This window comes from Symphalangus syndactylus, chromosome 13 (assembly GCF_028878055.3).
Source record: "Symphalangus syndactylus isolate Jambi chromosome 13, NHGRI_mSymSyn1-v2.1_pri, whole genome shotgun sequence".
Taxonomy (NCBI): domain Eukaryota; kingdom Metazoa; phylum Chordata; class Mammalia; order Primates; family Hylobatidae; genus Symphalangus; species Symphalangus syndactylus.
Window position 1 is genome coordinate 31,925,048 of NC_072435.2, and position 26,614 is coordinate 31,951,661.

A 26,614-nucleotide genomic window follows, 5' to 3' on the forward strand; every position below is an offset into this window, starting at 1 on the left:
CCATCCATTACTGAGTGTCTATGGTCATAGTTAACTCAATTGCGATGTGACCTCTGGCCAAGCCCATTCATAGTTTTTATTTTAGGTGATTTTTAATTTTAATTTTTGATTTTCATAGTTTCCTTTTTGTTTTTTTAATCTAGCAGTGTTTGGTAAACTTCAACATCTCTATATTCCTGTGTCTTTGCACCTACTGGTCTCTGCTTGGAATAATATCTCAAGGTTTTATTCACCTGGAAAAAATTTCTACTCACCCTTAAAGAATCAGCTTACATAGGCCGGGCATGGTGGCTCATGGGACTGAGGTAGAAGAATCACTTGAACCTGGGAAGCAGAGGTTGCAGTGAGCTGAGATCACGCCATTGCACTCCATCTTTGGCAACAGAGTGAGACTTTATCTCAAAAAAACAAAAAAACACGCAAAAAAATCAGCTTAAATAATACCTTCTCTGAGAAGCCTTTATATCTTTCTATTCGTTCAGTAAGAGTTGAAAATTCCTCAACTCTTGAAACATTTGTGCCTCTATTACTATGTATCGGGCACTGAACTGAGTGCCTAGGACAGAAAGATGAAACTGTAGACCCTGCCCTCATGGAGCTCATGGTCTAGTATGGAAAACAGCCATATGAACAAATAACCACACTGTAGGTCTTCAGAGCTCAAACCCTATCCTAAATACTGCTAAATTAATATTCTGTGAGGTTTTGAAAGTACTAGGGCCAGAGACAATATCGCTGTTTGGATGACTTTCCATCCAAGTTAACATTCGGCCTTCATCATCAAAGGTGATATGGGCTGAGCACCTGGGGGCCCTGCCGGCCAGTGACCCCGGCCACCCACCCCCCGGTGGGCCTGGTCCACCCCTTGCCAACAGCACTGGGGAAGAAGTGGACAGGGACCACCTCCAGCCTGCGGTGTTTGGGACCACAGTGTGAGCCCGGAATGCAGATTACAGAATGGAGACAGCAATCCAGTACTGTCAGTGTCCTTGGGAGTCACCAGCGCCCTGCAGGGGGACCCCACAGCAGAGCCAAAGTCCTGTCTAAGCATCAGAACAGGCTGAACAGTCAAAAAGTTTTCAAATAGGCCCACAGGCCAGATGCAGACGTTTAACTCAGACAGAAGTGTTCTTGTTTGTTTTTAAGCTTTCAATCAGTCACCCTTGCTAAAAACCTGGCAATGCAAACACAAAGATCTGGATTTCTGGCAAGACTTGGCCAAGCTTGCCTGGAGTTCAGGGCACCCTCTTTAGCCAGGGTGTGAGTTTCTGTTGGTCTGTTTTTTTTTTGAGACAGAGCTCCACTCTGTTGCCCAGGCTGGAGTGCAGTGGTGCGATCTTGGCTAACTGCAACCTCCACCTTCTGGGTTCAAGCGATTCTCCTGCCTCAGCCTCCCGAGTAGCTGGGATTACAGGTACCACACCTGGCTAATTTTTTAAATTTTAGTAGAAACAGGGTTTCGCTATATTGCCCAGGCTCAAGCAATCTTCCTGGCCTTCGACTCCCAAAGTGCTGGGATTATAGGCATCAGCCACCACACCACACCCAGCTTCATTTTATTTTCTTAACTTGTTACCATCAGAGTCTAAGCTCTATGAGGGCAGGAATTTTTGTCCGTCTTGTTCTCTGTTTGTCACCAGTGCCTGACACACCCCAGGAAGAACAGGATGGGTCTGAGGGCTCCTAAAGGGAGCCAGGGGACCCCTAGTACATCTGCTGACGTGATGAGGCCCCCTCGAGCCAGCCTAGCTTGTTTTTTTTTTTTTTTTTTTTTTTTGAGATGGAGTCTGGCTCTGTTGCCCAGGCTGGAGTACAGTGGCATGATCTTGGCTCACTGCAACCTCCACCTCCCAGGTTCAAGCCATTCTCCTGTGTCATCCTTCAGAGTAGCTGGGATTACAGGCGCCCACCACCACACCCGGCTAATTTTATATTTTTAGTAGAGACGGGGGGGGTTTCACCATGTTGACCAGGCTAGTCTCAAACTCCTGACCTTAGGTGATCCACCTGCCTCGGCCTTCGAAAGTGCTGCAATTATAGGCGTAAGCCACCGTGCCTGGCCCTAGCCTAGCTTTTGTAGCATGCAACTGTCTCCTTTTTATACGCCCTAAATAATCTGTTTTTGAACTTGTTTCTGCGCTGTCCTTCTTAGCCCAAGACATTCAGGGTGCTTTGCTTGTTGTCAAACCAGGGAAAGGAGAAAACTCCTGTGCCTTTCTGGGCCAGCTTGTCACCCTGGCCTGGTCGACAGCCATTCCCCTACCTCCTCACTCAGGGAACCGTCACACCAGGAACCGTGGAGAGGCACAGCCTGTTTCAGACCAGAAAGGTCAGAGGCCACCCATGGCCTTCAGGATGGCGCCCGCCTGCCTGCCTGGCAACAGTGACCCCTCAGTGCAGTAACAATGGGCCCATTTTCTCCTCTGGATGAACAAGGAGGGGGGTTGTTTGTACAAAGGAAAGGCAGGCTGGGGCCTGTGCTCAAGAATAAACTGGACGATTTCCTGGCCTGGGTCCTTAATCCTTTCATCCTGGCCTGGGGGCAAGAGGGAGGCCCTCTATGTTATTTGCGCCTCATGGTAGGGTCCTGCTGGGCCAGGTAGAATCTAGGGAGCGCAGGCCAAGCACTCTCTACACCGATTGCATGTAATCTTCGAGTTTCCCTGTACACACAGGCGTTGTCCTAATTTTACAGCTGTGGAAAGTGAGGCCCAGGCCAGGCGCGGTGTCTTACGCCTGTAATCCCAGCACTTTGGGATGCGGGTGAATCACCTGAGATCAGGAGTTCGAGTCCACCCTGGCCAACATGGTGAAACCCCGTCTCTACTAAAAATACTAAAATTAGCCAGGTGTGGTGGCGGGTGCCTGCAATCCCAGCTACTCGGGAGGCTGAGGCAGAAGAACTGCTTGAACCTGGGAGGCGGAGGTTGCAGTGAGTGGAGATTGCACCACCGCACTCCAGCCTGGGAGACAGAGTGAGACTCAGTCTCAAAGAAAAAACAACAATAAAAAAAAAACAGGCCCAGAGGTGTGAAGGGAACACACTCCAGGTCTGGAGGGCCAGGACCACTTCCAATTCTGGGGGACGTTATTGCTGAAATTCTGTTTTCTTTTTCTTTCTTTCTTTCTTTTTCTTTCTTTCTTCTTTCTCTTTCTTTCCTTTCTTTCTCTTTCTTTTTTTCTTTCTTCTTTTCTTTTTATCTTTTTCTTTCTTTTCTCTTTCTCTCTCTCTCTCCTCTCCTCTCTCTCTCTCCCTCTCCTCTCCTCTTCTCTCTCTCTCTCTCTCTCCTCTCTCTCTCTCTCTTCTTTTTCTTTCAGAGATAAAGTCTCACTGTTCCCCAGGCTGGAGTGCAATGCTGTGATCACAACTCACTGCAGCCTCAAAATACTGGTCTCGGCTGGGCCAGTGGCGGCTCACACCTATAATCTCAGCACTTTGGGAGGCCAAGGCAGGTGGATCACCTGAGGCCAGGAGTTCGACACCAGCCTGGCCAACATGGTGAAACTCTGTCTCTACTAAAAATACAAAAATTAACTAGGTGTGGTGGCGCGTGCCTGTAATCCCAGCTACTCGAGAGGTTGAGGCAGGAGAATCGCTTGAACCCGGGAGATGGAGGCTGCAGTGAGCCGAGATTGTGCCACTGCACTCCAGCCTGGCGACAGAGGGAGACTCCGTCTCAAAAACCAAAAAAATCCTGGGATCAAGCTATCATGCCACCTCAGCCTGTCAAGCAGCTGGGACCACGGGCATATGCCACCATGCCTGGCTGTGTTTTTGCATTTTTTCTAGAGATAAGGTCTCATTACATTGCCCAGGCTGGTCTTGAACTCCTGGCCTCAAGTGATCCTCCCACATTGGCCTCCCAAGAAATTCTTAGTAAACGTTTACAAATGAGATTCCAAAACAGCACTTCAATAATAGTGGTTATATTTTATAGTTCTCTACACAGAAAAAAAATTGCTGCTTGTAACACTCATAGACACGAAAGTATTTCTCTGCCTATTTAAATAATTCTGGATTGTAGTGAGCCATCAGGATTTTGGCAGCCAGATGTCACCATGATTTCTCATAAAACTGATGATGTTACATCAGTGGTGGCCTGAATCAAGATGCTGGGATGCCTGTAACCTACAGACTGGTTTCAGACTCGAAAGGCAACCTCTTTTTTTTTTTTTTTTTTTTGAGACGGAGTCTGGCTCTGGCACCCCGCCACCCAGGCTGGAGTACAGTGGTGTGATCTTGGCTCACCGCAACCTCCGCCTCCAGGGTTCAAGTGATTCTCCTGCCTCGGCCTCCTGAGTAGCTGGGATTACAGGCATGCACCACCATGCCCAGCTATTTATTTTTTATTTTTAGTAGAGATGGAGTTTCAAAATGTTGACCAGGCTGGTCTTGAACTCCTGACCTCAAGTGATCCGCCCACCTTGGCCTCCCAAAGTGCTGGGATTACAGGCGTGAGCCACCGCGCTGGGCCCTGGCCTCTTTTTTTAAGTTGGAAAACCCATCCATCTTAGCGGGCAGGTATATCCGACGTCTCCGTTGAAGGCCTTTGGTGAGGTGGCTTCGTCTCTTGAGGTTTATGTCCGGGATCAGGGCTGCTTCTCCACTTGGGGTCACAACCTCTGGCTCACCACCTTGTCCGGAGCCAGCCCACTAAGTCACGTTTCAGGCCTGAAAACCAACAACAAAAGATCCATAAAGACAGAAGTCCTGGGACTGGCTCCTAACGACCGCCAGTGACAAGCTTTGTGGCAGTGAGCACAGGTGTCCCTCAGGCTCAGCTCAGTCCCTGCGGGTTGCAGGACCTGCCCTTGGAGGTGGGCCTGGGCAGGAGGTCTTGGGGCCCCAGGACCTGGGCCACCTGGGGCCTTTTTTTTTTTTTTTTCTTTTTGAGATGGAGTCTTGCTCTGTCGCCCAGGCTGGAGTGCAGTGGTGTGATCTTGGCTCACTGCAAGCTCCACCTCCTGGGTTCAAGCGATTCTCCTTCCTCAGCTTCCTAAGTAGCTGGGGTTACAGGCGCCCACCATCATGCATGGCTAATTTTTGTATTTTTAGTAGAGGTGGGGTTTCACCATGTTGGTCAGGCTGGTCTCAAACTCCTGACCTCGTGATCTGCCCACCTTGGCCTCCCAAAGTGCTGGGATTACAGGCGTGAGCCACCGCGCCCAGCCCACCTGGGGCATTTTTGTTGCTGTACAATAGAAACAAGTTCTCTATATGTTCCCCAGGCTGGTCCAAACTCCTGGGCTCAAGTGATCCTCCCACCTAGACCTCCCAAAGTGCTGGGATTTCAGGCATGAGCCGCTGTGGCCGGTCAGAACCCGGGGCCCTTTTGAACTTTGATTCCTCAGCAATTTTGTGAGCCCTGGCTCGGGCTGAGAAGCCCCTGTGAAGCCCAGAGAGGGAAAGGAACATGTCCAGGGTCACACAGGAATCATGCCTCGAGCCTCCCCAGCCACGGACTTGTCTCCATCCAGGGCATTTCAGCCCCTGCAAGGGCAGTGGCCTGCCCCTCCTCCTTGGAGCCAGGAAGCGATGCAGTGCCACAGGGATCTGGCTCTGTCCCAGGCCCTGTGGGGCTGGCAGTTGAGTAAGCAGTCAGGCTGGGCGCACCCATCCCTCCCCCACTCCCCACTGCCCCGCATAGTGCATTCATGCAGCTGGGCCCCGCCCCATCTCCAGAGGCACATTCCACTAGCAACAGTCTCCCCAGGCACAACACAGCTAACACAAGGACCCGCAGGCAGGACTCTGGGACAGACGCAGGCCAGGTGGGCAACTGAACAAGGGGCAGTCGGCCACAGGGTAGGCTTGTGGGAGTCCCCACCTTGACCTCTCTCCCTTCCAGCTGCCCAGAGCCCAGACCAAGCATGGATGCTGTGGATGCCACCATGGAGAAACTCCGGGCACAGTGCCTGTCCCGCGGGGCCTCAGGCATCCAGGGCCTGGCCAGGTGAGCTGTCCCCTCTCACCTTCCTGACCCCGGCCCCTGAGACCACTGTTCCAACCGTGTCCCCTGCCTCCAGGTTTTTCCGCCAACTAGACTGGGACGGGAGCAGATCCCTGGACGCTGATGAGTTCCGGCAGGGTCTGGCCAAACTCGGGCTGGTGCTGGACAAGGCGGAGGCAGAGGGTGTGTGCAGGAAGTGGGACCGCGACGGCAGCGGGATGCTGGATCTGGAGGAGTTCCTTCGGGCGCTGCGGGTGAGCCCCCATCTCACAATCAAGGCGTGTGCCCTGGGCATGGGGTGACAGAGGATGCTGAGATGCGGAGACGGGACTCCTCCCTAAGAGCCGCTGTTAAGAGGTGCCTGCTGGGGCATACAGCCCGGGTGCTCTGCACAGCATCTTGGGGGTTTGGGTCTGCTACCCACCACCCCTAGTCTCCACCTCCTGTCCCAGCCCCCCATGTCTCAGGCCCGGGAGGCAGTCATCGCAGCTGCATTTGCCAAGCTGGACCGCAGTGGGGACGGTGTCGTGACGGTGGACGACCTCCGCGGGGTGTACAGTGGCCGTGCCCACCCCAAGGTGCGCAGTGGGAAGTGGACCGAGGACGAGGTGCTGCGCCGCTTCCTGGACAACTTCGACTCCTCTGAGAAGGATGGGCAGGTAGGTGGGTGGCTGCGCGGGGGGGCCCCCTCCCCAGGCAGTTCCTCGGCCGTGCCCCCTCACTGCCCTCTGTTCCCAGGTCACACTGGCGGAATTCCAGGACTACTACAGCGGCGTGAGTGCCTCCATGGACACGGATGAGGAGTTTGTGGCCATGATGACCAGTGCCTGGCAGCTGTGAGCAGCTCCAGCTCAGCCCTGCTGCCTTGGCCTGTCACTCCCAACCCCCGCCAGAGACCTCCCTTCCCTGGGCCCCTTCTCTCCTGGGTAGCCACACCACACAGCAGGGAGGGGCAGGTGGGGGAGTGGAGGCTGCAGGACTGGCTAGACCAGGTCCCTGTTGGGCCACCAGGTGGAGGTGGGACAAAGGTCCTAACAGGAGTCACTGGCTCAGGACCCCAGGGAGAAACGCTCTCCCCACCCACGCCATGCTGACCCGAGGCCTTGAAGCCCCTGTGGATGCCCCCGCCGAGGTCCCCTGATCCCCCCACCCGGACTGCTGCTTCCCGCCCCTCCCTTGCGGGTCCTCCAGGAAGCCAGGTGACCCCGGGTGGGAGGCCGTGTGTAGAGGCCACCCTGGAAGGAAGTTTAGACCTGCCCAGGTGTGGAGCGAGGGGCAAGGGGGCATCCTAACCTCAGAAACCAAAATAAAGCCTTTGAAAAAAATATCTGTAAAACATCAATCCCCAATCAGAAGATGGCAAATGGGGAATAAAACTAGCAGTTAACACGTCCAGCGGGCCCAGTATGTACACTCTTGTGAGCAGCCCGAGGCTGGGAGCTCTGGGCGGGGGCAGAAGACCTGCGGGGACTTGCAGCGGGGGTTGGGGGTAAAGTACGGGTGGTAGTGGAGAGAACAGGGCTGTGGCTGGACCCCGGCACTGGTGACACGTTGGGTGGGAGCATGAGGCCACAGGCTGCTGGAGGTCCTCACCCGGGAGATGGAGGCCGTTCCTGGTCAGGGGCTTCCTGAGGCTCCTGGGGCATGCAGAGGCCAGGGTTTTAGTTAAAAGTTTAATGTAGTTCCCAAATACATTTCATATGACAATCTTACATAAATGTTCCAAAACACATGGGCGTTATCTCATTGTACTCGTCACTAGCTGGCTAAGGCTTAAAGCAGAGACGTGTGACTGGGTCTCTCGGGAGGGCCTCTGGTTCTTCCCGGGCTCAGGCTTGCTGGGGGCTGGGGGCCAGGGCTCTGGCAACCTAGAGGTGTGGGCAGCACAGCTGCAGGAGGCCTTCTCTTAACCCTCCGAGAGTGGGGCTGGGAGATTTCCTCTGAAGTCCCAAAGAGGCCCTGTGCCCAGGGGACCTCCTCCTCGGCCTCCCCAGGTTGGTGGTGCAAGCTGGCTCTTGGCCACGCTCCAGGGTCGGGTGGGCACAGGCGTCCACTCCAGTGTGCTGCGTGCTTTTGAGACTGCCTGTTCTGGGACCAGTCCCCGGGCCCTTCCACCAAGACTTGGTGAGGATCCCCCTCTGCCTCTCACAGAGGCCCCTGGCCCTGTACTGTCCTGGGGGCAGGGATACCTGCAGCTGGGGAAGGGACGGCCAACAGCGGGAAGCAGTTTGTGCCTGGTGCCTGATGATGGTGAACCACGCGACAGATGGAGACGGGAGTCAGGGGACCCTGGGGACCCTTCCAGGTCCAGTGACCTTTTCCCAGATAGGCACTCTCCAGGCCTAGGACAGACAGGGCCCCAACTCATCACCCCCATGACTTGGCCTGGAGGAACCTGGGGTGGGAAACAAGTGGCCCCCCAACCTCAGAGGCCAGAACCACAGGTGGGGGACAGGGACCTCGACAGAGCTGTGCCTGCTCAACGCTTGAGAGCATCTTAACCTAAGAAACCAAAACAAAGCCTTTGAAATTAAAAAGAAAAAAAGATGTAAAATATACACCCCCAATCAGAGAGGGGAAGTGGGAAATGAAGATAGTAGTTAACAGCACGTCCAATAGGCCCAGTGTCTACACTTGTACGAGCAGCCCCCCAGGCTGGGCGGGGGTCCCAGGCCTGTAGTTGGGGAGCCCCGGGCAGGGGCAGAGGGCTGGCTGCTCCCCACAAGGGTGGGGCCCCGCAGCAGGGTGGGAAGGGTGTGGGCGGCGGAGAAGCCAGGGGCTCTGGCTGGACCCAGAGGCTGGCGACACGCGGGGTGAAGGAACGAGGTCTCCAGTCCCAGTGAGAAGCCGTGACAAGTCTTAATGTGCCATTTCAATTCAAAGGAGGGGAGGGAGGAAATGTTCTTGTTTGTTTCGCTCATCAATATGATGAGGTCTCGTGTCCCAAACCACATTCAGGCAGTTCCCGAGTCTGCTTTTGAACAGGATGTGCGGGTCCAGACTGTGGCCGGCCCAGCGGGGTGTGTGGTTCCCAGTCCCGCACCTGGACACTGCCGGCGGGGTGGGGGCGGGTGGGCGGGCGGACAGACGGACAAAGCAGCAGCCTGGTGTGCAGCCGGGCTCCCGGCCGCTATGTGCTCCCGGTCGTCTGCCCGTCCCCTTCGTCACCAGCACCTGCAGGGAAGCAGCAGCCCCGCGTCAGGATGGAGCCCGCACTTCCCAGGTCTGGCCACCCCCGCTGGGAGATCAGCACTGGATCAAGGACAGCGGGCAGCTCTTTCTATCCCCCCCAGGGTAAGGACCACCCAACTCACCAGCTGCGGTGGCCCCTGAAGGAGCCAGGACGTCGTCATCGTCGCTGTCGTCCTCCTCGTTGGATGGGGCTGCCCCTGGCTCAGGCGGGGGCATCTTGGCCTCCTGCTCCTGCTCCACGCGGCTGCGCAGGGCCAGGATGCGGTGGTGCAGGGCTGCATACAACTGACCCGTGTCCTTGGAGCTGGCCTGGGAAGGGAGGAGGGTATGAGACCCCCAGACCCCAGTCCTACCCTCTCCTGCCTTCTGCAGAACACAAGTGCCAAGTCCCAAGGTTCAGAGGTGACATTGCCACAAGGCCTTGTGGGGAGGCCATTGGCCCTGGGCCTGCCGGCCTCTCCCTGAAAGGATGCCACCACTCCCAGGTGGCTGGGAATATCCCAGAGGTCAGGGTTGGTGGACTCGACTGTGACACCATGACACAGGACAGAGGTGACCGCCCCACAGGGCTGTTAGCCCTGAACACATCACAACCCCTCAGCCAAACCCCAGCGGCTTCTCTGGGTTGAGAAGAGGACAAGGACCATGATCTCTATTCCTGAAGGCTGGGACTGGCGGGTCCCATAGTGCTTCTTGTGTCCCAGGCAGCAAATGAAGCCCCTCCCCCCACCCCTCCCCACCGTCCTGCCTGATCTGTGTGCCCAGGAACCCCCACATGGCTGGCAGGATGAGGGGTCCCAGATGCACCCGCGTGGCTGGCTCACCGAGATCAGGAAGACCTTCACGCCCTGGTCCTCGGTGTCCATGGCTGTGATGCGGATGCTCTTCTCGCTGGCCTTGTCGATCTGCATCTGGGCCCACAGCTTGGTGTTGAGGATCAGTCGCAGGCTCCCCTGGGTCCGCATCACTACAACCAACAAGGCCACTCAGCCCTGGCCCCCACCCCGGCCCTCTCACAAACAGCCAGCTCCAAGAGCCAGCACAGTCCAGATGGAAAGCAACATCACCGCGCAAAAGCCCATGATCCTCCCAGGACCCACCCACAGAGCAAGACTTCTCCCTGAGGCCAGCCCTGGCACACCTGCTCCCGGGGCGGGGCTCCTCCTCCCCAAGCCTAGACCACTGAAGGCCACAACTGCAGGTGGCCGCACAGGCTGGTGCTGCAGATCAGTGGCCAGAGGCCACATGCAGCTTGTGGGAGGTTGTGTTTGGTTCACACAGGTGGGCACCAGGATGGCAGTTCCCTTGGAGAAGCGGGGATTAGAGAGGAGCACAGGATGGGCTGCGGGAGGCAGGGGCTGACACTCAAGGTGCATGCGCTTCCTGTGTGTGTGAGACACTGGCCTCCGTGGGAGTCCACGCCCTCCTGACTGGCCTCCCCTGAGTGGGCCAGCCCTGCCCTCTGGTTTCCTTAGGAGAAGGCAGAGTAGGACTGAAGCTTAGCGTTTCCATGAAGAGGGGACGAGAGGACTGAGGGCAGCAGATTAGGGAGGAAAATGGGAGGGCCTTGGCTCTCTAGATGATGCAACACCCCTGCGCCTGGCCTGGGCCCACCCCGTGGACCCAGCCAAGCCCCTACCTTCCTGACGGCCTCCTCTCCCCACTGGAGCAGGCCTGGAGAGGGTCAGGAACTTGTCCCCCTGCCCTGGCCCAGCGAACAGATCTCCCTGAGCCCAGGTGCCCACCTCAGAGGCTGAGTGGGAGAAAGACAGGGGTGATTTTGCTCTCCCTGAGGCTGGGGAGGGCACTGCTGCCACAGGGCTACAGGCTGATGACCCAGGCAGAGGGGATGACCTGGGGGCTCAGGGGTCTATGCCCTCTCCTTCCACTGACATTTGAATATTTCCACGAGACAAAAGGAAAAACACAAGAAGACGTCCATAAGGCCAGGCACAGTGGCTCAAGCCTGTAATTCAAGGACTTTGGGAGGCCGAGGTGGGCGGATCACCTGAGGTCAGGAGTTCAAGACAAGCCTGACCAATGTGGAGAAACCCTGTCTCCACTCAAAGTATAAAAAAATTAGCCAGGCTTGGTGGCGGGTACCTATAATCTCAGCTGCTTAGGAGGCTGAGGCAGGTGAATCGCATGAACCTGGGAGGCGGAGGTTGTGGTGGGCCGAAACGAAGCCACTGCACTCCAGCCTGGGCAACAAGGGCAAAACTCCGTCTCAAAAACAAAAGACGTCCATGGGGAACAAAAGAGCAGTCCCAGCCTGCAGGGACACCCCTGTCTGTTCTGACCAGGGCAGTGTTTCTGATCGAAGTGCACGAACACTACCCTTCAAGGGGGCCGCTTGAGTTACTGCTGGGCCTGAAACCCATATTTATGAAAAGGCCAGAAGACACTTTGATTCGGGAAGATAAAACAAAAAGATGGTCCTGGCGCAGTGGCCCACGCCTGTAATTCCAGCGCTTTGGGAAGCTGAGGTGGGAGGACTGTTTGAGGCCAGGAGCTCAAGACCAGCCTGGGCAACACAGGGAGATGCCATCTCTATAAAGACAAAAATAAAAAAATTAGCCAGACGTGGTTGTGCGTCTGTAGTGGGACTACAGACGCACAGGTGGGAGGATCACTTGAGCCCAGGAATTTGAGGCGACGATCATGCCACTGTACTCCAGCCTGGGTGATGGAGTGAAATCACCTCTAGAAGGAAAAAAAAGACACGCCCACATTTCAAATGTGCACACACACAGGCTGATTTCCTTAAGTGGGTGTATGTATGCAGGTACTCCAAGCTAAATGTCCACCAATAGGGAAAAGTCCATTGACTGTCAATGGAATATTAACATAAAAGTTTTTCAAAAACAGTATATTTTATTTTTTTTGAGATGGTGTCTTGGTCTGTCGCCCAGGCTGGAGTGCAGTGGCTCAATCTCGGATCACTGCAATCTCCGTCTCCCAGGTTCAAGCAATTCTCCTGCCTCAGCCTCCCGAGTAGCTGGGATTACAGACATGTATTACCATGCCTGGCTAATTTTTGTATTTTTAGTAGAGATAGGGTTTTGCCACGTTGGCCAGGCTGGTCTTGAACTCCTGACCTCAGGTGATCCGCCCACCTCGGCCTCCCAAAGTGCTGGGGTTACAGGCATGAGCCACTGCGCCTGGCCAAAATTTCTCTTTATCAAGAGATTAGACTTGATGTTTGATTTCATTTTCCTTTCTATCATAAACCTGCAACTTTGTCAGAAAATCAGCTTAAAAACTTCCATAGACTTTTGTCCATTTTGACATTAAGAGGGTCACGGACGAGCTGACAACTGGAGCCAGTGTGTGAGGGTGGTGTTGAGGGCTGTGTGCAGGGAGGGGGTTTGGGGAGTGGCTCTCATGGGAGACCGACTCTGTGCCTTTACTCTCACAAGGGTAGGGTCAGGATCTCCCCCGACTTCATTCCCTTTGGAATTTCACAGTCCCCAGCCCTCCCCATGGGGACCCGGCCACAGCCCCCGCCCACTGCAGCTCACCTAGTCGGGACTGTAGTGTGCCGTCGTCGGTGGACGCCATGTCATTGAGTCTGAGCAGCCCCCGGCCTCTCTCCACCCAGGACTGTGAGGTCTTGTCAAAGACAAACAGCTTGCACTGCATCTGGAACACAGTGGCCGCCGGTGAGCAGGGACCCCAGCTGGTGTCCTGCTGCAGCCACACCCTGAGAGTCGCCCTTTAGCCTGTGGGGACTGCCAGGGCCAGCCAACGATGGCCTGGGGGCCACCTTGGTCAGTTTTTTGTCCTGCCCTCAAGCTAGAACAGGCTTTACGTTGTAAAAGGGGTATCTGAAATTAAAAGAATCACTAAGGAAATGAAAAGCAAAACAACGGTGAGAAACCTCTGTGCGCACTCTAGGATGGCTATACCCACGTGGGGAAGCTGGAACCCTCACACACTGCCGGTGGGAAGGCCGCATGGTGCCACTGCTGTGGAAAAGTCTGGCAGCTCCTCAAACTGCTCAACAAGGAATTACCACACGCCCAAGCAATTCCATTCCTCGGTATGTACCCAAGAGAAATGGAACATTTGTTTGTGTTCACACACAGATCGCACATGAATGTGCACAGCACCATCATTCACGGTAGCCAAGTCTCAAGGAGGAATGGAATGACACACATGGTCCACCCCTACAGTGCATCTCACTCGGTCTTAATAAAGAATGAGGCTCCGACCCCTGCCGCAACATGGATGAACCTCTGGCTCAGCGAGAGAAGCCAGACACGAAGGGCCATATAGTGCGTTGACACCATTTATATGAAATGTCAAGGACAGGCAAAAAACAGAGACAGGAAGTGCATTCGTGGCTGCCAGGGGCTGGGGAGGGAGGAGTTACTGCGAACGGACGATGCTCTTTCTGGGGGAATGGGACAGTGTTCTTTTTGGGGGCAAAAATGTTGTACGTTAGATTGTGGTGAAAGTTGTCTGACTCTGTGAATATACTAGAAACCACGGAATTGTATGCTTTAAATGGATGGATTATATAGCATGTGTACTATATTTCCATACAGCATTTTTGTATATATAAACAAAGAAAAATACGAGACAGACACCCCTACATGGCTTTCCACATACCCCCTAAGTCTCTTTCAACATGAACAGATGACAAAATGGTAACTGGGAAAAAAGAATAGTGCTCTTAAGAACCCCACAATATGCCACCCGATTTACAGACACAGACACATGCTTATATGCCACAGGAGAGGAAGCAGATGGATGCTGCCCAACCTGGGTGGTGTGGCCTCAGGAGGAGGGGAGGGGGGACGCCAACAGGGGACAGTGGGATGGAAGCTCTGGCTGCACCTGATTTTTTTCCCTACGAAGACACCACAGGATGCCAGGTGACAAACAATTACAGTTGCCAGCTCTGGGTGACAAGAGAAGATGTTTGTTATGACAGTCTTTGTCATTTCCTGAACCACCAAAAATGTCTCATGCCAGGTGCGGTAGCTCATGCCTGTAATCCCAGCACTTTGGGAGGCCAAGGCGGGTAGATCACATGAGGTCAAGAATTCAAGACCAGCCTGGCCAACATGGTGAAACCCTGTCTCTACTAAAATACCAAAATTAGCCTGGGGTGGTGGTGCATGCCTGTAATCCCAGCTACTCAGGAGACTGAGGCACAAGAATCCCTTGAACCCAGGAAGCAGAGGTTGCAGTGAGCGAGATTGTGCCACTGTACTCCAGCCTGGGTGACAGAGTAAGACACTGTCTCAACAACAAACAAAACAACAACAACAACAAAAAAAGAAACAAAGAATGTCTCAAACAGATCCTCCTTCTCTAAACCAAAGACACGCGAGAAGCCCCTAAGCCTAAGCTCTCTCTACAAACGCCACCAACAAAGTCCCAGAGTGTGGGGCCAGTGGCCCCTCTGTCATCTCAGGGGCAGGCCTGTGTGCTCAGAGGATGTGGGCCCAGCCCTTGCGGTTGGACCCCCAGGTGCATGGAAGACCCAGGGCCACCAAGGAGGGGCCGGCCCCTCACCTGTAACACGTTGCTTTCCGCCTCCTCCCCGGTGATGACTTCCACTTTTTCCAACAAACACTTCCGCGCTGTTGCCTTGGTGTAGGCGGCTGCCGACTCAGCCAGGGACTCTGAAAAGTTATTGGCCAAAAAGACTGACTATTTGGCGAGAGGAGAGCCATCTCCCCTCATCCCACAGGAGATGAGAGGGTTGGTTCTGGTCTCAAGGATGCCTGCTGCCCCTGGCTGGCCTGCCCCGGCAACCCAAGTGGACCCTAGACACAGCCAGGGCACGTGGCCTCAGAAGCTGCAGGGAGACCATCTGGGGGCCAAGTGTGGCCCCAGACTCTCGTGCTCCTGCTGAGCAGAGGACAGGGGAACAGTGAGGGACTCCTCCACGCCCACTGCCTGCGCCTCCCCACCCTCCCCACGGCCACAAGGCGACACAGGCCCTTGAGTTCTGTAACACAAACCCGTCTCTGCTCACTGCAAGGCAGGGCCCTGGAGCTGGTTCACATGTGGTCGTTACTGCTGTGGGAGTTGGGCCCCTTATCCCTCCCGGCTGGGGGTGTGAATGGACCCAGCATCCCCTCATCATCCCCCAAGATGACCTACCATGAGCCCCATGCAGCGGTGGGATGCTAACATACCTTTCTCAGGGGTGGCCTCCTGGGATGAGGACTCAGACCCTGACTCGGCAGCTGCATTTTCCCTGTTGGCATCTGAACTGACCTCGTTTAATTTTGGGGGGCTCTGCAGGGACACAAAAGCATACAAAGAAGAGGGCACTTGTGTGGTCCTTCAGCAGCAGCTCTCAGCACCTCTGCCTGGCCCCCAACACCACGCTGCCCCCAGCACTCCTGCCCGCTCCCGGTGACACCCTGAACTGCCTGGGAGCTCCCCACGTGGTCCCTCAGGCATCACTACGGGGTGAGTGCCGCCAGCCGACAGTCCCCTCGAGCCACAATGGTCACTCCGTCTGGGTGAGGCAAGACTTTGAAGGTTTCACTGAAACAGAAAAAGCACAGCGTGGCCTGGAAGGAAGAGAAGCTGCAGAGTCCTTAATGCAGCATAACTCGAGACAGAGCTAGAGTGACCAGGCGGCTCAGGACAGGCCCTCACGCAGTCGCAGTGGAGCTGGGTGGAATCAGGAAGAAAAAGGAACACGTGTAAAGAGGTAGGAAAGCCATTCTAGAACCCTCTCCCAGGCTGGCTGGGCTCCTGGGAACAGAGATGGGCCTTTCATGCACCCGAGGCCTTGGCTGCGGTTATGCTCACAGGAGCAGGGAGGCCAGCAGCCCTGTCTGCCGGCACGGCTGGCCCGGTCCCACAGGACTTTTGTCAGTTGGCCTGGTGGGGAGGAACTGTGGACCCCGACTGCCAGCAGGACCCTGCAGGCTCCAGGGAAGCCCATCTTGGGATGAAGTTGGCCCTGGTCAGCACAGAGGAGCTGGGAAAAGCGAATGCCAGTTCCTAGGCAGCCAGTGGCCCTGGCCAGTTTTCACGCTGAGTCTGAGCAAGGTCTTCCCTCTCTCACTTGCTACTGAAGGCATCCCCATCTCACACAGGATGACGCAGCAGCCCCGCTCTCCACGTCCCCTTGACCTGCGGCTGGCGCCGAGAGCCTCTGGTCCCTAAGAACATTCCCAACACAGCCACTCACCAAAACTCGCTCGCTCATGTTCTGGCCAAATACAAATTTGTTGCTGGAGGAGTCAGCACTATTGGTTGAGTTCTCTAAACTGAAGAGAAGACGTGCAGTGAGTGTGGGGGTGTCACGTGGGAACGTGGCCAGGCAAATGTGTGGGCACCCGTGGAGGAGACACTGGCGCAGAGGGCACAGTGGAGGGGCCTTCCCCACCGTGCACGGGGTGGCGTGTCAGAGGCAGGAAGCCACACACCTCCCTGTGCCATTGGAAACATCAACCCTTAGCTCGCCCTGATGGAGGGGCCCCACAGCATGAGGGAAGCCACCTTCCACCTGCTCTACCTGCCCATCTCCCAGGCGGGACATGCTTTCTTCTGAGACACCTGGAGGGGCAGCTGGGCCGTGGGTAGCATCACCCCCAGCCATGTCAATCAAGGGCATGATAAGGTCTTTGCCCCAGGTGCCCAAACCCAGGATAAGGGGGTGCCTAAGTCGCCTCTGGCCTGCTCTGTTCTGCTCTGGGCATGAGGTCCACAAGACAGAGGGCACACTCCAAGGGCTGGGCTGTAGCCTCCATGGGCCCCTGGACAACCGCAGAGAACTCTGGTCCTGTCTCAGGCGTCCAGTGAATCCCAGGACAAGGCCCACCACCCTGGCCCACCCAAGGTTGTGCCCAGAGTGGGGAATGAGAGAGAGGGGCCCGAGAGCAACCTGGATTCTGGGCCTGAGTCAGGCATGGGGACCACAGACCCCTCTGTGGCAGAAGCCCTCACAGCCACCTGCATTGCCATGCTGGGCTGGCCGCTGGGACCGAGACACACACCTGGAACTGATATACTGGAGGAAATAGTTCGTTGCAGTTGGCGTGTCTGCGCTGGGGTGTCCGGCATTCTCCATGTCGGCTTCGTCCACGCTCTCATCGATCAGCTGGGAATGAGACAGAGTGCTCAGTAATCGGGGGTGGGGTGGTGCCTGGAGTTCCACAGCTCAGTGTCTGCAGACCCCCTGAGCTGCATGGAGCTGCTCAGAGCCATGAACCCTCTCCTGTACCCCCCTGTGTGTGTGCGCGTGCATGCGCTGGGGGGCAGGGCTATAATCAACTCCACCACCTTTTCCTTTAACAGTTAAGATGGAAAGAGAGCTCATGAAGCTTCAAGGAGCCTTTTCCACCTTGTTATAAAACCATGCCTAAGCTGGCCTCTCGGTCAACGCTTCATACCAAGAACACAACGTTACAAAGCTGGTGTTTTGGGGGGTTTACTATGAACATGATGGAAGCAGCATTTCTTGAGGGCCTCTTTCCTACCAGCTGCTATGCTGAGTCTGTCAAATGCACGATCTGCTTTAATCCTCACTAGGCCTGGGAGGGGGATGTTAGGAACCCTGTTTGACCAACAAGGAAGCAGAGGCTCAGAGGGTTAAGAAACCATGGCTCTGGCTGGGCGCAGTGGCTCATGCCTGTAATACCGGCACTTTGGGAGGCTGAGGCGGCGGGGAATTACTTGAGGTCAGGAATTCGAGACCAGCATGGCCAACATGGAGAAACCCCACCTCTACTAAAAATACAAAAAATTAGCTGGATGTGGCAGTGGGCGCCTGTAATCCCAGATATTTGGGAGGCTGAGGCAGGGGAATCGCCTGAACGCACAAGGTGGAGGTTGCAGTGAGCAGAGATCATGCCATTGCACTCCAGCCTGGGTGACACAGCAAGACTTCGTGTCCAAAGGAAAAAAAAGAATCCATGGCTCACGTTTGCCCTGGAAGGAGAGGCTAGGATTTGACTGAGACTGCGAAGTGCACGTAAGCCTCTGACTTCTGCAAGAAGCCGACCCCACCAAATTCAAAGCAGCTGTCTCCCCAGACTCAAGGCAGAGATTCCATAGGGCCTGAACTCCACAGGCCAAGCCCTTCCTCACCTCTTGCCCTCCCTTCCTCCTTGGAGGGAGCAGCCCCTGAGGGACTCATTATTTTGCCTAAAGCCATGGTGACAGCAACATCAACTTTCCACGCTTCTCGACTTGGGCTTCTCTTAGACGGTAACAGAAAGGAAAGCGGAAAACACAAGCTGGTGCTTTCTGCATGCTAGAGAGGTTTTTGTTTATTTCTGGGCCCTCCCCATGTTGACACTGGGCCCAGAACATTCCCTGTGGTGTGGCTATCCTGAGCACTGCAAGGGGTGGAGTGGCATCCCTGGCCTCCAGAAGTACCTCCCAGTTGTGACAACCACGAATGTCTCTAGACACAGCCACCAATACCGCCTCTCGGGCTTTGAAAGAAGCTTCTTGTCAGTGGAGCTGCACCTGGTCTTCCTATTGTCCCAGTGCATGGTCCAGGGCCACCGTTTCCAACCACTGCCAGCCCTTCCCCACCCCACAATCTCCAAACTAGGACCACATGCCTGGAGGGCAGCCACGAGGTGGCAGACGCTTTGCTCCCTTTCAGGAGAGAAGACAGTGTTGTCACCCCACCCTGCCCCACTTAAAAAAAAATAAGGTGACAGTTCTTAATGGCGGTGATTCTACTCCACTGGGAATACTGGCCACGTCTGGGGACATTTGCGGTTGTCAGATGTCAGCAGCATTGGGTGGGTGGAGGCCAGTGATGCTGCTCAGCACCCTGCAGTGCCCAGGGCGACTCCTCAGAAACTAAGAATGGTCCAGCCGTAATGCTGCTAGTGCTGAAACAGAGAAACTCTGAAATACGGGAACAAAAACCTCTGGGCAGAGCTGAGAACACTGGACTATGCTGTCTTTCTTCTCTGCTACGAAAGCCTGAGGCCTCAGGTTCAGTCACCTTCCCTGTCCCCTGCTACCATGAGTACCAGGGACCTTGACTTGAGAAGTCACTGCAGGTGAGGCCTCCGAAGCCTGGGCCGCTGGTGGGGAAGTGCCAGGGACCAGCACACGCACACCAGCAGCGGACGGTGCCATGAGCCATGGGGCTGCCTCGCTAATACCTTCTTTGTCCCACGCTCCCCTCTCCTGTTAAAAGGAAAATCTACCGACTTGCCTGCTATTGAACCTGGGGAAGGCATAAAAAGTCAATGTGCTGGTTCAGCAGCTCACATACCTTCACTCTGTCCCTCAAGTTCTGCCCAAACACAAAGGCTTGCTGTGCGGTGACATCTTTTTTCTCACAGGCCTCCTCTTCAGAGGCGTTGCTCGACTCATTTTTCTGGGGCTCTTTCTCCTATCAAAAACCAAAACAAAACAGAGTAATCAAAACCAGTGACACACTTGGCGCAGACAGATGCCCAGCAATCCCGCACCAGATCATGTACTCCACAATCTCCTCTGCACGTGCCTGCAGTCCCAGCTACTCGGAAGGCTGAGACAGGAGGACTGCTTGAGCCTGGGAGTTGTGGTGAGCTGAGATCACACAACTGCACTCCAGCCTGGGTGACAGAGCAAGAACCTGTCTCCAAACAACAAAAAAGAAACACCTGTGCCCTGCAGAAGCCTTAGTGCTGGCAGAGGACAGGAAATGTCCTCTGGATGCTTATCATTAGCATCATTAGCATAATGGATGCTCATCATTAGCATAATGGATGCTCATCATTAGCCAAGGAACGAAATAATTTACGATAGAAAATATGGGGAAAAAAAAGTGCAGCACAGCTGTTACCACTGAGAGGGAGGTAGGCCTCTGACATGCCTACAGTACACGGATCAGAGAAGAGAGCAGCTTGTGGGACACGGAAGTGCGATTCCATTTCTGTTAAAGCCAACCCAGTCCCGTGTATGTGTGTGTGTGTGTGTGTGTGTGACACGGAAGTGCGATTCCATTTCTGTTAAAGCCAACCCAGTCCCGTGTATGTGTGTGTGTGTGTGTGTGTGTGTCTGTGTGTTGAGTCGTGCCCAGGAAAATAAGCCAGGAGAGAGAATTCAAACTACCGACAGAGGTTACCCGGGAACCTCTTAGCTGGAGGGTGGCTCCCGCTTGTTACTTTCTAGGATTTCCATTTTGTGTAAACATTTTCAACATGTAGGCATGACTTTTGTAACTAAATATCCTAAGACCAAATGCATTTATCTTGAGATAATGGAATATGGAGTTGCTAGTAATTTGTATATGTCTTTCTTATACCACATGATAAAAAAGGTGTTGTAGAATTTTTTTTTTTTTTTTTTTTTTGAGACGGAGTCTCGCTCTGTGGCCCAGGCTGGAGTGCAGTGGCGCAATCTCGGCTAACTGCAAGCTCCGCCTCCCGGGTTCACGCCATTCTCTTGCCTCAGCCTCTCCGAGTAGCTGGGACTACAGGCGCCCGCCACCACGCCCGGCTAATTTTTTGTATTTTTAGAAGAGACGGGGTTTCACCGTGGTCTCGATATCCTGACCTCGTGATCCGCCCGCCTTGGCCTCCCAAAGTGCTGGGATTACAAGCGTGAGCCACTGCGCCCGGCCAGGTGTTGTAGAATTTGAAAAGAAATTTTAAAAGGCTTTTGGCAGATCTTTGGAGTCTCTGGCGATGTGTACAGTGGACATGAACGTGAGGCAGGGAGCGTTTTCCTGGGAGATGTCGTGAAGGGACCTGACAACCGTGAACTCGGAGGTGAGAAAGGCTGCAGGCAGCTTCTGACTGGCTCAGCGTGTCCAGCGGGCAGGGAAGCCTGGAGTTACAATGCCAGGCCCAGAATCAGCGGATCACAGCGCTGAGGGCACTTTCTGGTCCAACTGTGAAGAAAGTGAAGAGTTTAAACGTTTCTCTACTGTGCTCCCTAGAAATTCTACTATTGCTGACTTCACGCTGCATCCTTGTGCCTGTGCAAGAGTGAACGTGGCTTTTTAAAATTAAACACACACCGTGTTTGGCGACCTGGAAGTCCTCAGAGGATGGGTTAATCCCCAGCCCCACTGGGGCTGCCTGCAGACTGTGGGGGATGCACTTCCGGCAGAAACACTCCCTGGCTCTTGGCTTTGTGCGCTGTGTGCCCCCTGCTCACACCGACTGGTGCTAATCCCGGGTGGGCAGAGCCCACAGAGTCACCTGAGATGGGGCAGGCAAACAGCAAAATGTTTCTGACCACAGGGTATGTCTGTGACCTGGCAGGGTCTGCTTAGAGGATTGGCTTAAACTGATAAACAAATCCCGAGGCCTGTAACCAGTCTGAGACTGTGTATGTGTGTGGGGCACGAGGGGAAGCCTCTTCCCCACTTTCCCAAAGACGGTACCAGGAGTTCCCCCATGGGTCGCCCCCAACATCTAAGCCCTCCTTAGAGGAGATGCCTCATAGCTCACGTTCCCGATGAGCACTGTGTGCCATGTTCGTGGGCGGCTTGGAAAAGCTCGGGCTCCTGCTGCAGGGCCAGAGAAGAATACACATGGCGAGCCTGGTGAATCTCAACAGTACTGGGTGTGGTCAGAGGGCAGTGTGGGTGTGGCCGCGTGGCTCCACCCCAGACCCACATGGAGCAGTGGCTTTGGAACCAGACGCAGGAGCTGGGAATGGCAGCCAGCAGACCATGGGGTCCAAGGATCAACTTTAGCTACTGCAGCTGCCCAGCTTGCTGAAGGGAAGATAGTACATCACAACTTCTGAGCTCAACGATTTGGGAACAAGCTGTGTGCACTGCTGAGAAGGGGCTGGAATCGGCAGGAAGACGGACTTCGTCCCCTGGGATGGGACAGAGCAAAGGCCTCTCCAGTGAGGAACAAGCTCTCAGTAGCGGGTGCCGCCAGGTCAGCCTGTGTGCTCACCATCGGGGACAATTAGAGACACTGGGAGATGGCGGGATGGACTGGGTCACTTCTAAGTCCTTCTCCAACTCAGAACTGTACACCTGATTTGCTCAGGAGACCTCAACAGTCAAAGCTTCCAAGCCGCAGTATGCAGTGGAAATGATCCCTATTAACAATTCAGCAAACTCGTTTGAAAAAGGGCGTGGGGATGTGGACAGCCATTTTCACCCTTTGAGCCAGAACATCTACTGGGGATGGGGGGTATAAAACTGCAGGCCATGGACACAGAGTGGAAAATAAACACAAAGATCCAATCTGGCTTTTACACGGAAGATACCACATGGTGTTACCCCAACTCTGACTTCAAACCCATCTCTGCCAACTTCAAAGGAGGCTCTTCATCAACGTCCCTTATTTCACAGTGGCTGTGAAACACAAAGCTTTTGGCCCATATAATCCGATCCACACCCCCGCTTAAATGGAACTATTTCTTTCTTTTTTTTTTTTAAGGCAGGGTCTGGCTCTGTCGCCCAGGCTGGAATGCAGTGGTGCGACCTCGGCTCACAGCAGCCTCCCCTACCCGGGCTCAAGCAATCCTCCAGCCTCAGCATCCTGAGTAGCTGGGACTACAGGTACATGCTACCATGCCTGGCTAATCTGTGTATTTTTTGTACAGACAGAGTCTTGCTATGTTGCCCAGGGTGGTTTTGAACTCCTGGCCTCAAGCAATCCACCTGCCTCGGCCTCCCGAAGTGCTGAGATTGCAGGTGTGAGCTACTGTGTCCGGCCTAAACAAACTATTTCTGAGATGACTCCCAAGGAAAAATTTTCAACTGGAACCACACAGATAGGAGTCTCTGAGGGGTGGTTTGGGTGTGGACACAGAGAGGGGAGACATTCCTCATGTTAAACATTGCAAGACACCCATCAGTGACAGCCGTTCCTCGGGCCCTAGTGACTCCCCAGAGTGCAGTGGTTCAGGTCCTCCCTCAAGGATCACTCCCTTGAGACACATGGCGGTCAGCCTTGGGTAACAGGCCCTTCCGGCAGAACTTTGGGCAACAGGCCCTTCCGGTAGAGATTGCTTGGGAGACACTCTTCTTCTGCCTGACCAGCAAGACCACCCTTGGGAATCTAGATCTGGTTTGTCAGGTACTGTTATTCAGAGCCTACTGAGCAAATCCAGAGAGCCTGACAGTAGGCCCACATGGAAACTGCTTGGAACAGGTGACAGCGCGTGGACTCCACCGCGTGCTGGGAAGGCTGCCCTCCCGCTCCCAAGGGGCCCAGCACACAGCGCTTCCCTGCCCCAGGACCCACTGACCTCAAGTGCACACACCTCATCAGCAGCTTCGGAAGGACTTCTCCGTGCAGCAGTGTCGGGGCATGCTGCTGGCACTGCCCCCGTGCAGTCTGCTGGGAGGCTGACCCCGTTGGTGCCGCTGCTGGGGACTGTGGGAGGGAAGGAGAGTGGGGAATCACAGGTGCTTGGTGGCCCTCCCACCCCCACTCGCGTAGCTGAGGGGCTGGGCCATGTCTAGTCTAGGGCCCCACCCACGGTAAAGCCCCACACCACGTCTCCTTTTTAAGGAAGGACCTGGTATCTCTACAAAGAGCCAAAATTCTTGGATTAAAAAAAAACAAGAGAAACAAACAAAAAAGAGAAACCTGCCAGGCACTGTGGCTCATGCCTGTGGTCCCAGTGCTTTGGGAGGCTGAAGCAGGAAGATTGCTTGGGGCCAGGAGTTTGAGACCAGCCTGGGCAACAGAGCAAGTCCCCGTTTCTAAAATAAGATAAAACAAATTAGCTGGGTGTGGTGGTGCACACTTGTGGTCCCAGCTACTTGGGAGGCTGAGGTGGGAGGATCGCTTGAGCCCAGGACTTCGAGGCTGCAGTGAGCTATGATTGCACCAATGCACTCCAGTCTGGGTGACAGAGCAAGACCCTATCTCTAAAATAAATAAATAAATAAATAAAATGACCTTTCAACTTTTTAAAGATAACCTGTGAAAACTGAGGCTGAAATTCTATCTGCAAACACACAGGGATAAATCTCATTCCCAGGAGCCGGCCTGCTTTTATGAAGACAGTGAATGAACAAAGCAGGTTTCACCCACACAGTCACACTCGGCCGAGGGCTGTGAGGAAGCTGTGGAACCGCCTCTCACTCCTCCGTTGCCAGGGCTCGGGAGGCTTGGGGCTGCAGACGGCTGGGGGGTGATTTAAAGGATCATCTTCCCTGATCTGTCTGTATTTCTGGTGCATTCAGCAGTCACCTCTGTCGCAACACTGCTGTCCCGGGTGCGACTTCAGGAACACTCTACCCTGCCGTCTGGGCCTGGGCGCCAGGGCTGCCATTTCTTACCGGTCTGGGACAGCGCCTTTGGCTGCGGAGCTTGTAACACTGCCGGGCGAAGCACGCTCCGCTGCTGCTCCTTGGGCTTCTGGCTTGGCAGACCTAGGAACAGAAGGTGGCCTTCCCAGTGCCCACGGACCACTGCCTGCCCCCAGGTGCTTCAGAGACTGACCCCTGGCAACCCATTTCATGCCCCTTGCAGGCTAGACTTTGCAGGGAAGCACTTTTTTAAAAACTTGAGGTCTTTTTTTTTTAACAACTGGACAGGCAGATCTGGCTATTGTTATTTTTATATGTGATTAAGTGAAATTCCCAGTAACCGATGTCTGTGAATTAATCCAGTTAGCACAGTAACGTGACCGGGTGTCGAAAGACTCAACAGTCAAGTGGAGACTGTGACGGGAGAGCAGTGAATTCACAGGCAGCTACCCGGAGGCTCAGGACTCGGTGTGGGGTCACATACAGGCACATTTTGCACCTGTTTTTCAAAACGGCCATGCTGAGGAAGTCCCTCTGCCAAAGGCAGATGGGGCAAGGACCCTTGCATGTGCCCTGCCCTGTGCAGCATCCCTGGCAGCCTCAACAGCAGCCGGCTCACTAGCAGCACGCCGCTGGAATGCAGCCACCCTGCTAACTGGGGTGAACACTGTGGTATGTGGGGGCCAGAACATGAAGGACAGACAGGCTGAACCAAGTGGGCTACTGCTGGGCATGGAGCCCGCCCAATGCACCCCGCCTAGCCTGCTCCCGTGCCACCACCGCCCACTTTTCTGAACACACGAGGCTCACAGTCAGGGGTCCCAACCTCCCAGCTCAGACAGCCTCTCTTTAAAGGAGCTTTCCAGGGCTCGTGGGTCAGGTTACAAGTGATCTTTCTAGAAAGCAGGATGAGCCCGCAGTGTCCTGGTGTGGCTGAGCAGAGGTCTGAAAAACGTCAGGAAGCCACCCCCCGCCCCAGGGAGGTAGACGACCTACCTGCACTGGGGGCTTGGCCGTGGATCAGCGTTGGTGGCTTCAACCGGAAGCCACTGCTCCTTTCCTCTAAAAGCACAACACAAAATATCAACAGCAGGCCTGCCTGGGCGGGGGCTGGGCCTGGGGGGCAAGGGCAGGAGAGGACCGTGGTCTTGGCCTCAGTGACTTCGGGCCTGGAGAACCAGGGAGAACATTTCCAAATTACAACAGAAGTCTCGTGCAATCAGCAGGCCTGGAAGGCGCCTGGAGGAGGGGAGAGGCAAGGACAGGAGGAACAATGGCCCTTGGGCCAGCTGCTGACCATGGGGGCAGGTGGGGCATCAGCCGCCCTCCCAGCTGCCTATGACCTGCTGCAGGCTTAGGAGCTGAGCTGCTCAGCGGCCCTGTACCTGGCTCTGGAGAATGTCAGGGAGCCACGGAACACAGGCGCCCAGGCCCCACTTCCCTTTCCTAGAAGGCTTGTCTGTCAGAGGATGCGTCTGTGGCCAGGAAGAACCTTGGCACCACTACAGATGTCTGGGAAGTGAGACAGGTTTTTGTGATGAAAAGGTCAAAGGTGGCAGACAGTGAGCCTGCCTCCCCTTTCTAGATGTGCCTGCAGAGCTTCCTGTCTCAGTGAGGGGGCACTTCTGGCTGCCGTGGAGGAGGCCAGCTCCCCCTAGGCTGGAGTCTGGGCTGACAAATTCACAAAATTAGAGGGAAAGGTGAATGCCCAGGAGCTCCTGGGATGGCTCGAGAGCCCAGCCTCGCCCAGCCACCTGTCCACATGGACCCCTTCATCTGTGTGTCTTGGAAACTGTGCCCATACAGGGAGTGGGGATGGTGGTCTAGTCTGATCCACAACGGGAAGGATTGTCATAAAAGGCCTGTGACTCAGGCAGGCAAGCCTGTTCCTGGGCAAGGCACAGAGACTGTGGCATTATGGCTCCTGGAGGTGGCCCTGCATTTGTGCTAAGCTTTACCCCCTTGTCAAGCTACAGGACACAAGATCAATATACAAAAATCAATTGAGTTTCTAACACCAGCAGTGAATGACCCAAAAGCAAAATTGAGAAAATAATTCCATTTACAATAAAACCAAAAGGAATAAAATACTTGGGAATACATTTCACAAGATAAAACTATAAAACAATGTTAGGGCCGGGTACAGTTGCTCATGCCTGTAATCCCAGTGCTTTGGGAGGCTGAGGCAGGAGGACTGCATAAGCCCAAGAGTTTGAGATCAGCCTGGGCAACACTGCAAGACCCTAACTCTACAAAAAATTAAAAACTTAGCCAGGCATGGTGGTACATGCCTGTAGTCCCA

General features: G+C 54.7%; 2 protein-coding genes and 1 long non-coding RNA gene across 19 annotated transcripts in view; 1 reads left to right on the top strand and 2 right to left on the bottom strand.

The window, feature by feature from the left end:
• The first annotated feature begins 5,218 nt into the window (after window positions 1-5,218).
• Window positions 5,219-7,346, top strand: CAPS (calcyphosine). Of its 3 annotated transcripts, none has more exons than XM_055238276.2 (5): window positions 5,219-5,772; window positions 5,850-5,954; window positions 6,028-6,205; window positions 6,404-6,610; window positions 6,690-7,346. In XM_055238276.2, exons 1-5 carry the CDS (start codon window positions 5,438-5,440, stop codon window positions 6,789-6,791), a joined length of 927 nt encoding a protein of 308 aa, XP_055094251.2. In that variant the 5' UTR covers window positions 5,219-5,437; the 3' UTR covers window positions 6,792-7,346. The 3 variants fall into 3 exon arrangements, with proteins under 3 accessions (XP_055094251.2, XP_055094252.2, XP_063472010.1); XM_055238277.2 differs by having other exon boundaries at window positions 5,225-5,772; window positions 6,404-6,529; XM_063615940.1 differs by having other exon boundaries at window positions 5,517-5,772; window positions 6,419-6,610; window positions 6,690-6,925.
• A 264-nt stretch (window positions 7,347-7,610) lies between these two features.
• Window positions 7,611-26,614, bottom strand: part of RANBP3 (RAN binding protein 3) — a 62,735-nt gene continuing 43,731 nt past the window's right edge. For 10 of the 15 annotated variants that reach the window (XM_055238259.2, XM_063615841.1, XM_055238256.2 and 7 more), the window contains 12 exons: window positions 25,309-25,374; window positions 24,343-24,435; window positions 23,301-23,428; window positions 19,366-19,485; window positions 17,120-17,223; window positions 16,312-16,390; window positions 15,299-15,401; window positions 14,670-14,779; window positions 12,665-12,785; window positions 9,968-10,110; window positions 9,266-9,452; window positions 7,611-9,125 (listed from right to left, as the gene is read on the bottom strand). In XM_055238259.2, the coding sequence (XP_055094234.1) occupies window positions 9,082-9,125; window positions 9,266-9,452; window positions 9,968-10,110; window positions 12,665-12,785; window positions 14,670-14,779; window positions 15,299-15,401; window positions 16,312-16,390; window positions 17,120-17,223; window positions 19,366-19,485; window positions 23,301-23,428; window positions 24,343-24,435; window positions 25,309-25,374 (1,298 nt within the window). In that variant the 3' untranslated portion in view covers window positions 7,611-9,081. The remainder of the gene's footprint in view (window positions 9,126-9,265; window positions 9,453-9,967; window positions 10,111-12,664; window positions 12,786-14,669; window positions 14,780-15,298; window positions 15,402-16,311; window positions 16,391-17,119; window positions 17,224-19,365; window positions 19,486-23,300; window positions 23,429-24,342; window positions 24,436-25,308; window positions 25,375-26,614) is intronic. The other 5 variants (XM_055238260.2, XM_063615842.1, XM_055238258.2 and 2 more) reach the window with 1 other exon arrangement.
• Window positions 20,827-23,292, bottom strand: LOC134732280 (uncharacterized). The gene is made up of 2 exons (XR_010115272.1): window positions 21,100-23,292; window positions 20,827-20,970 (listed from the first exon to the last, which is right to left on the bottom strand). It is a non-coding gene; the product is annotated as an uncharacterized lncRNA (long non-coding RNA).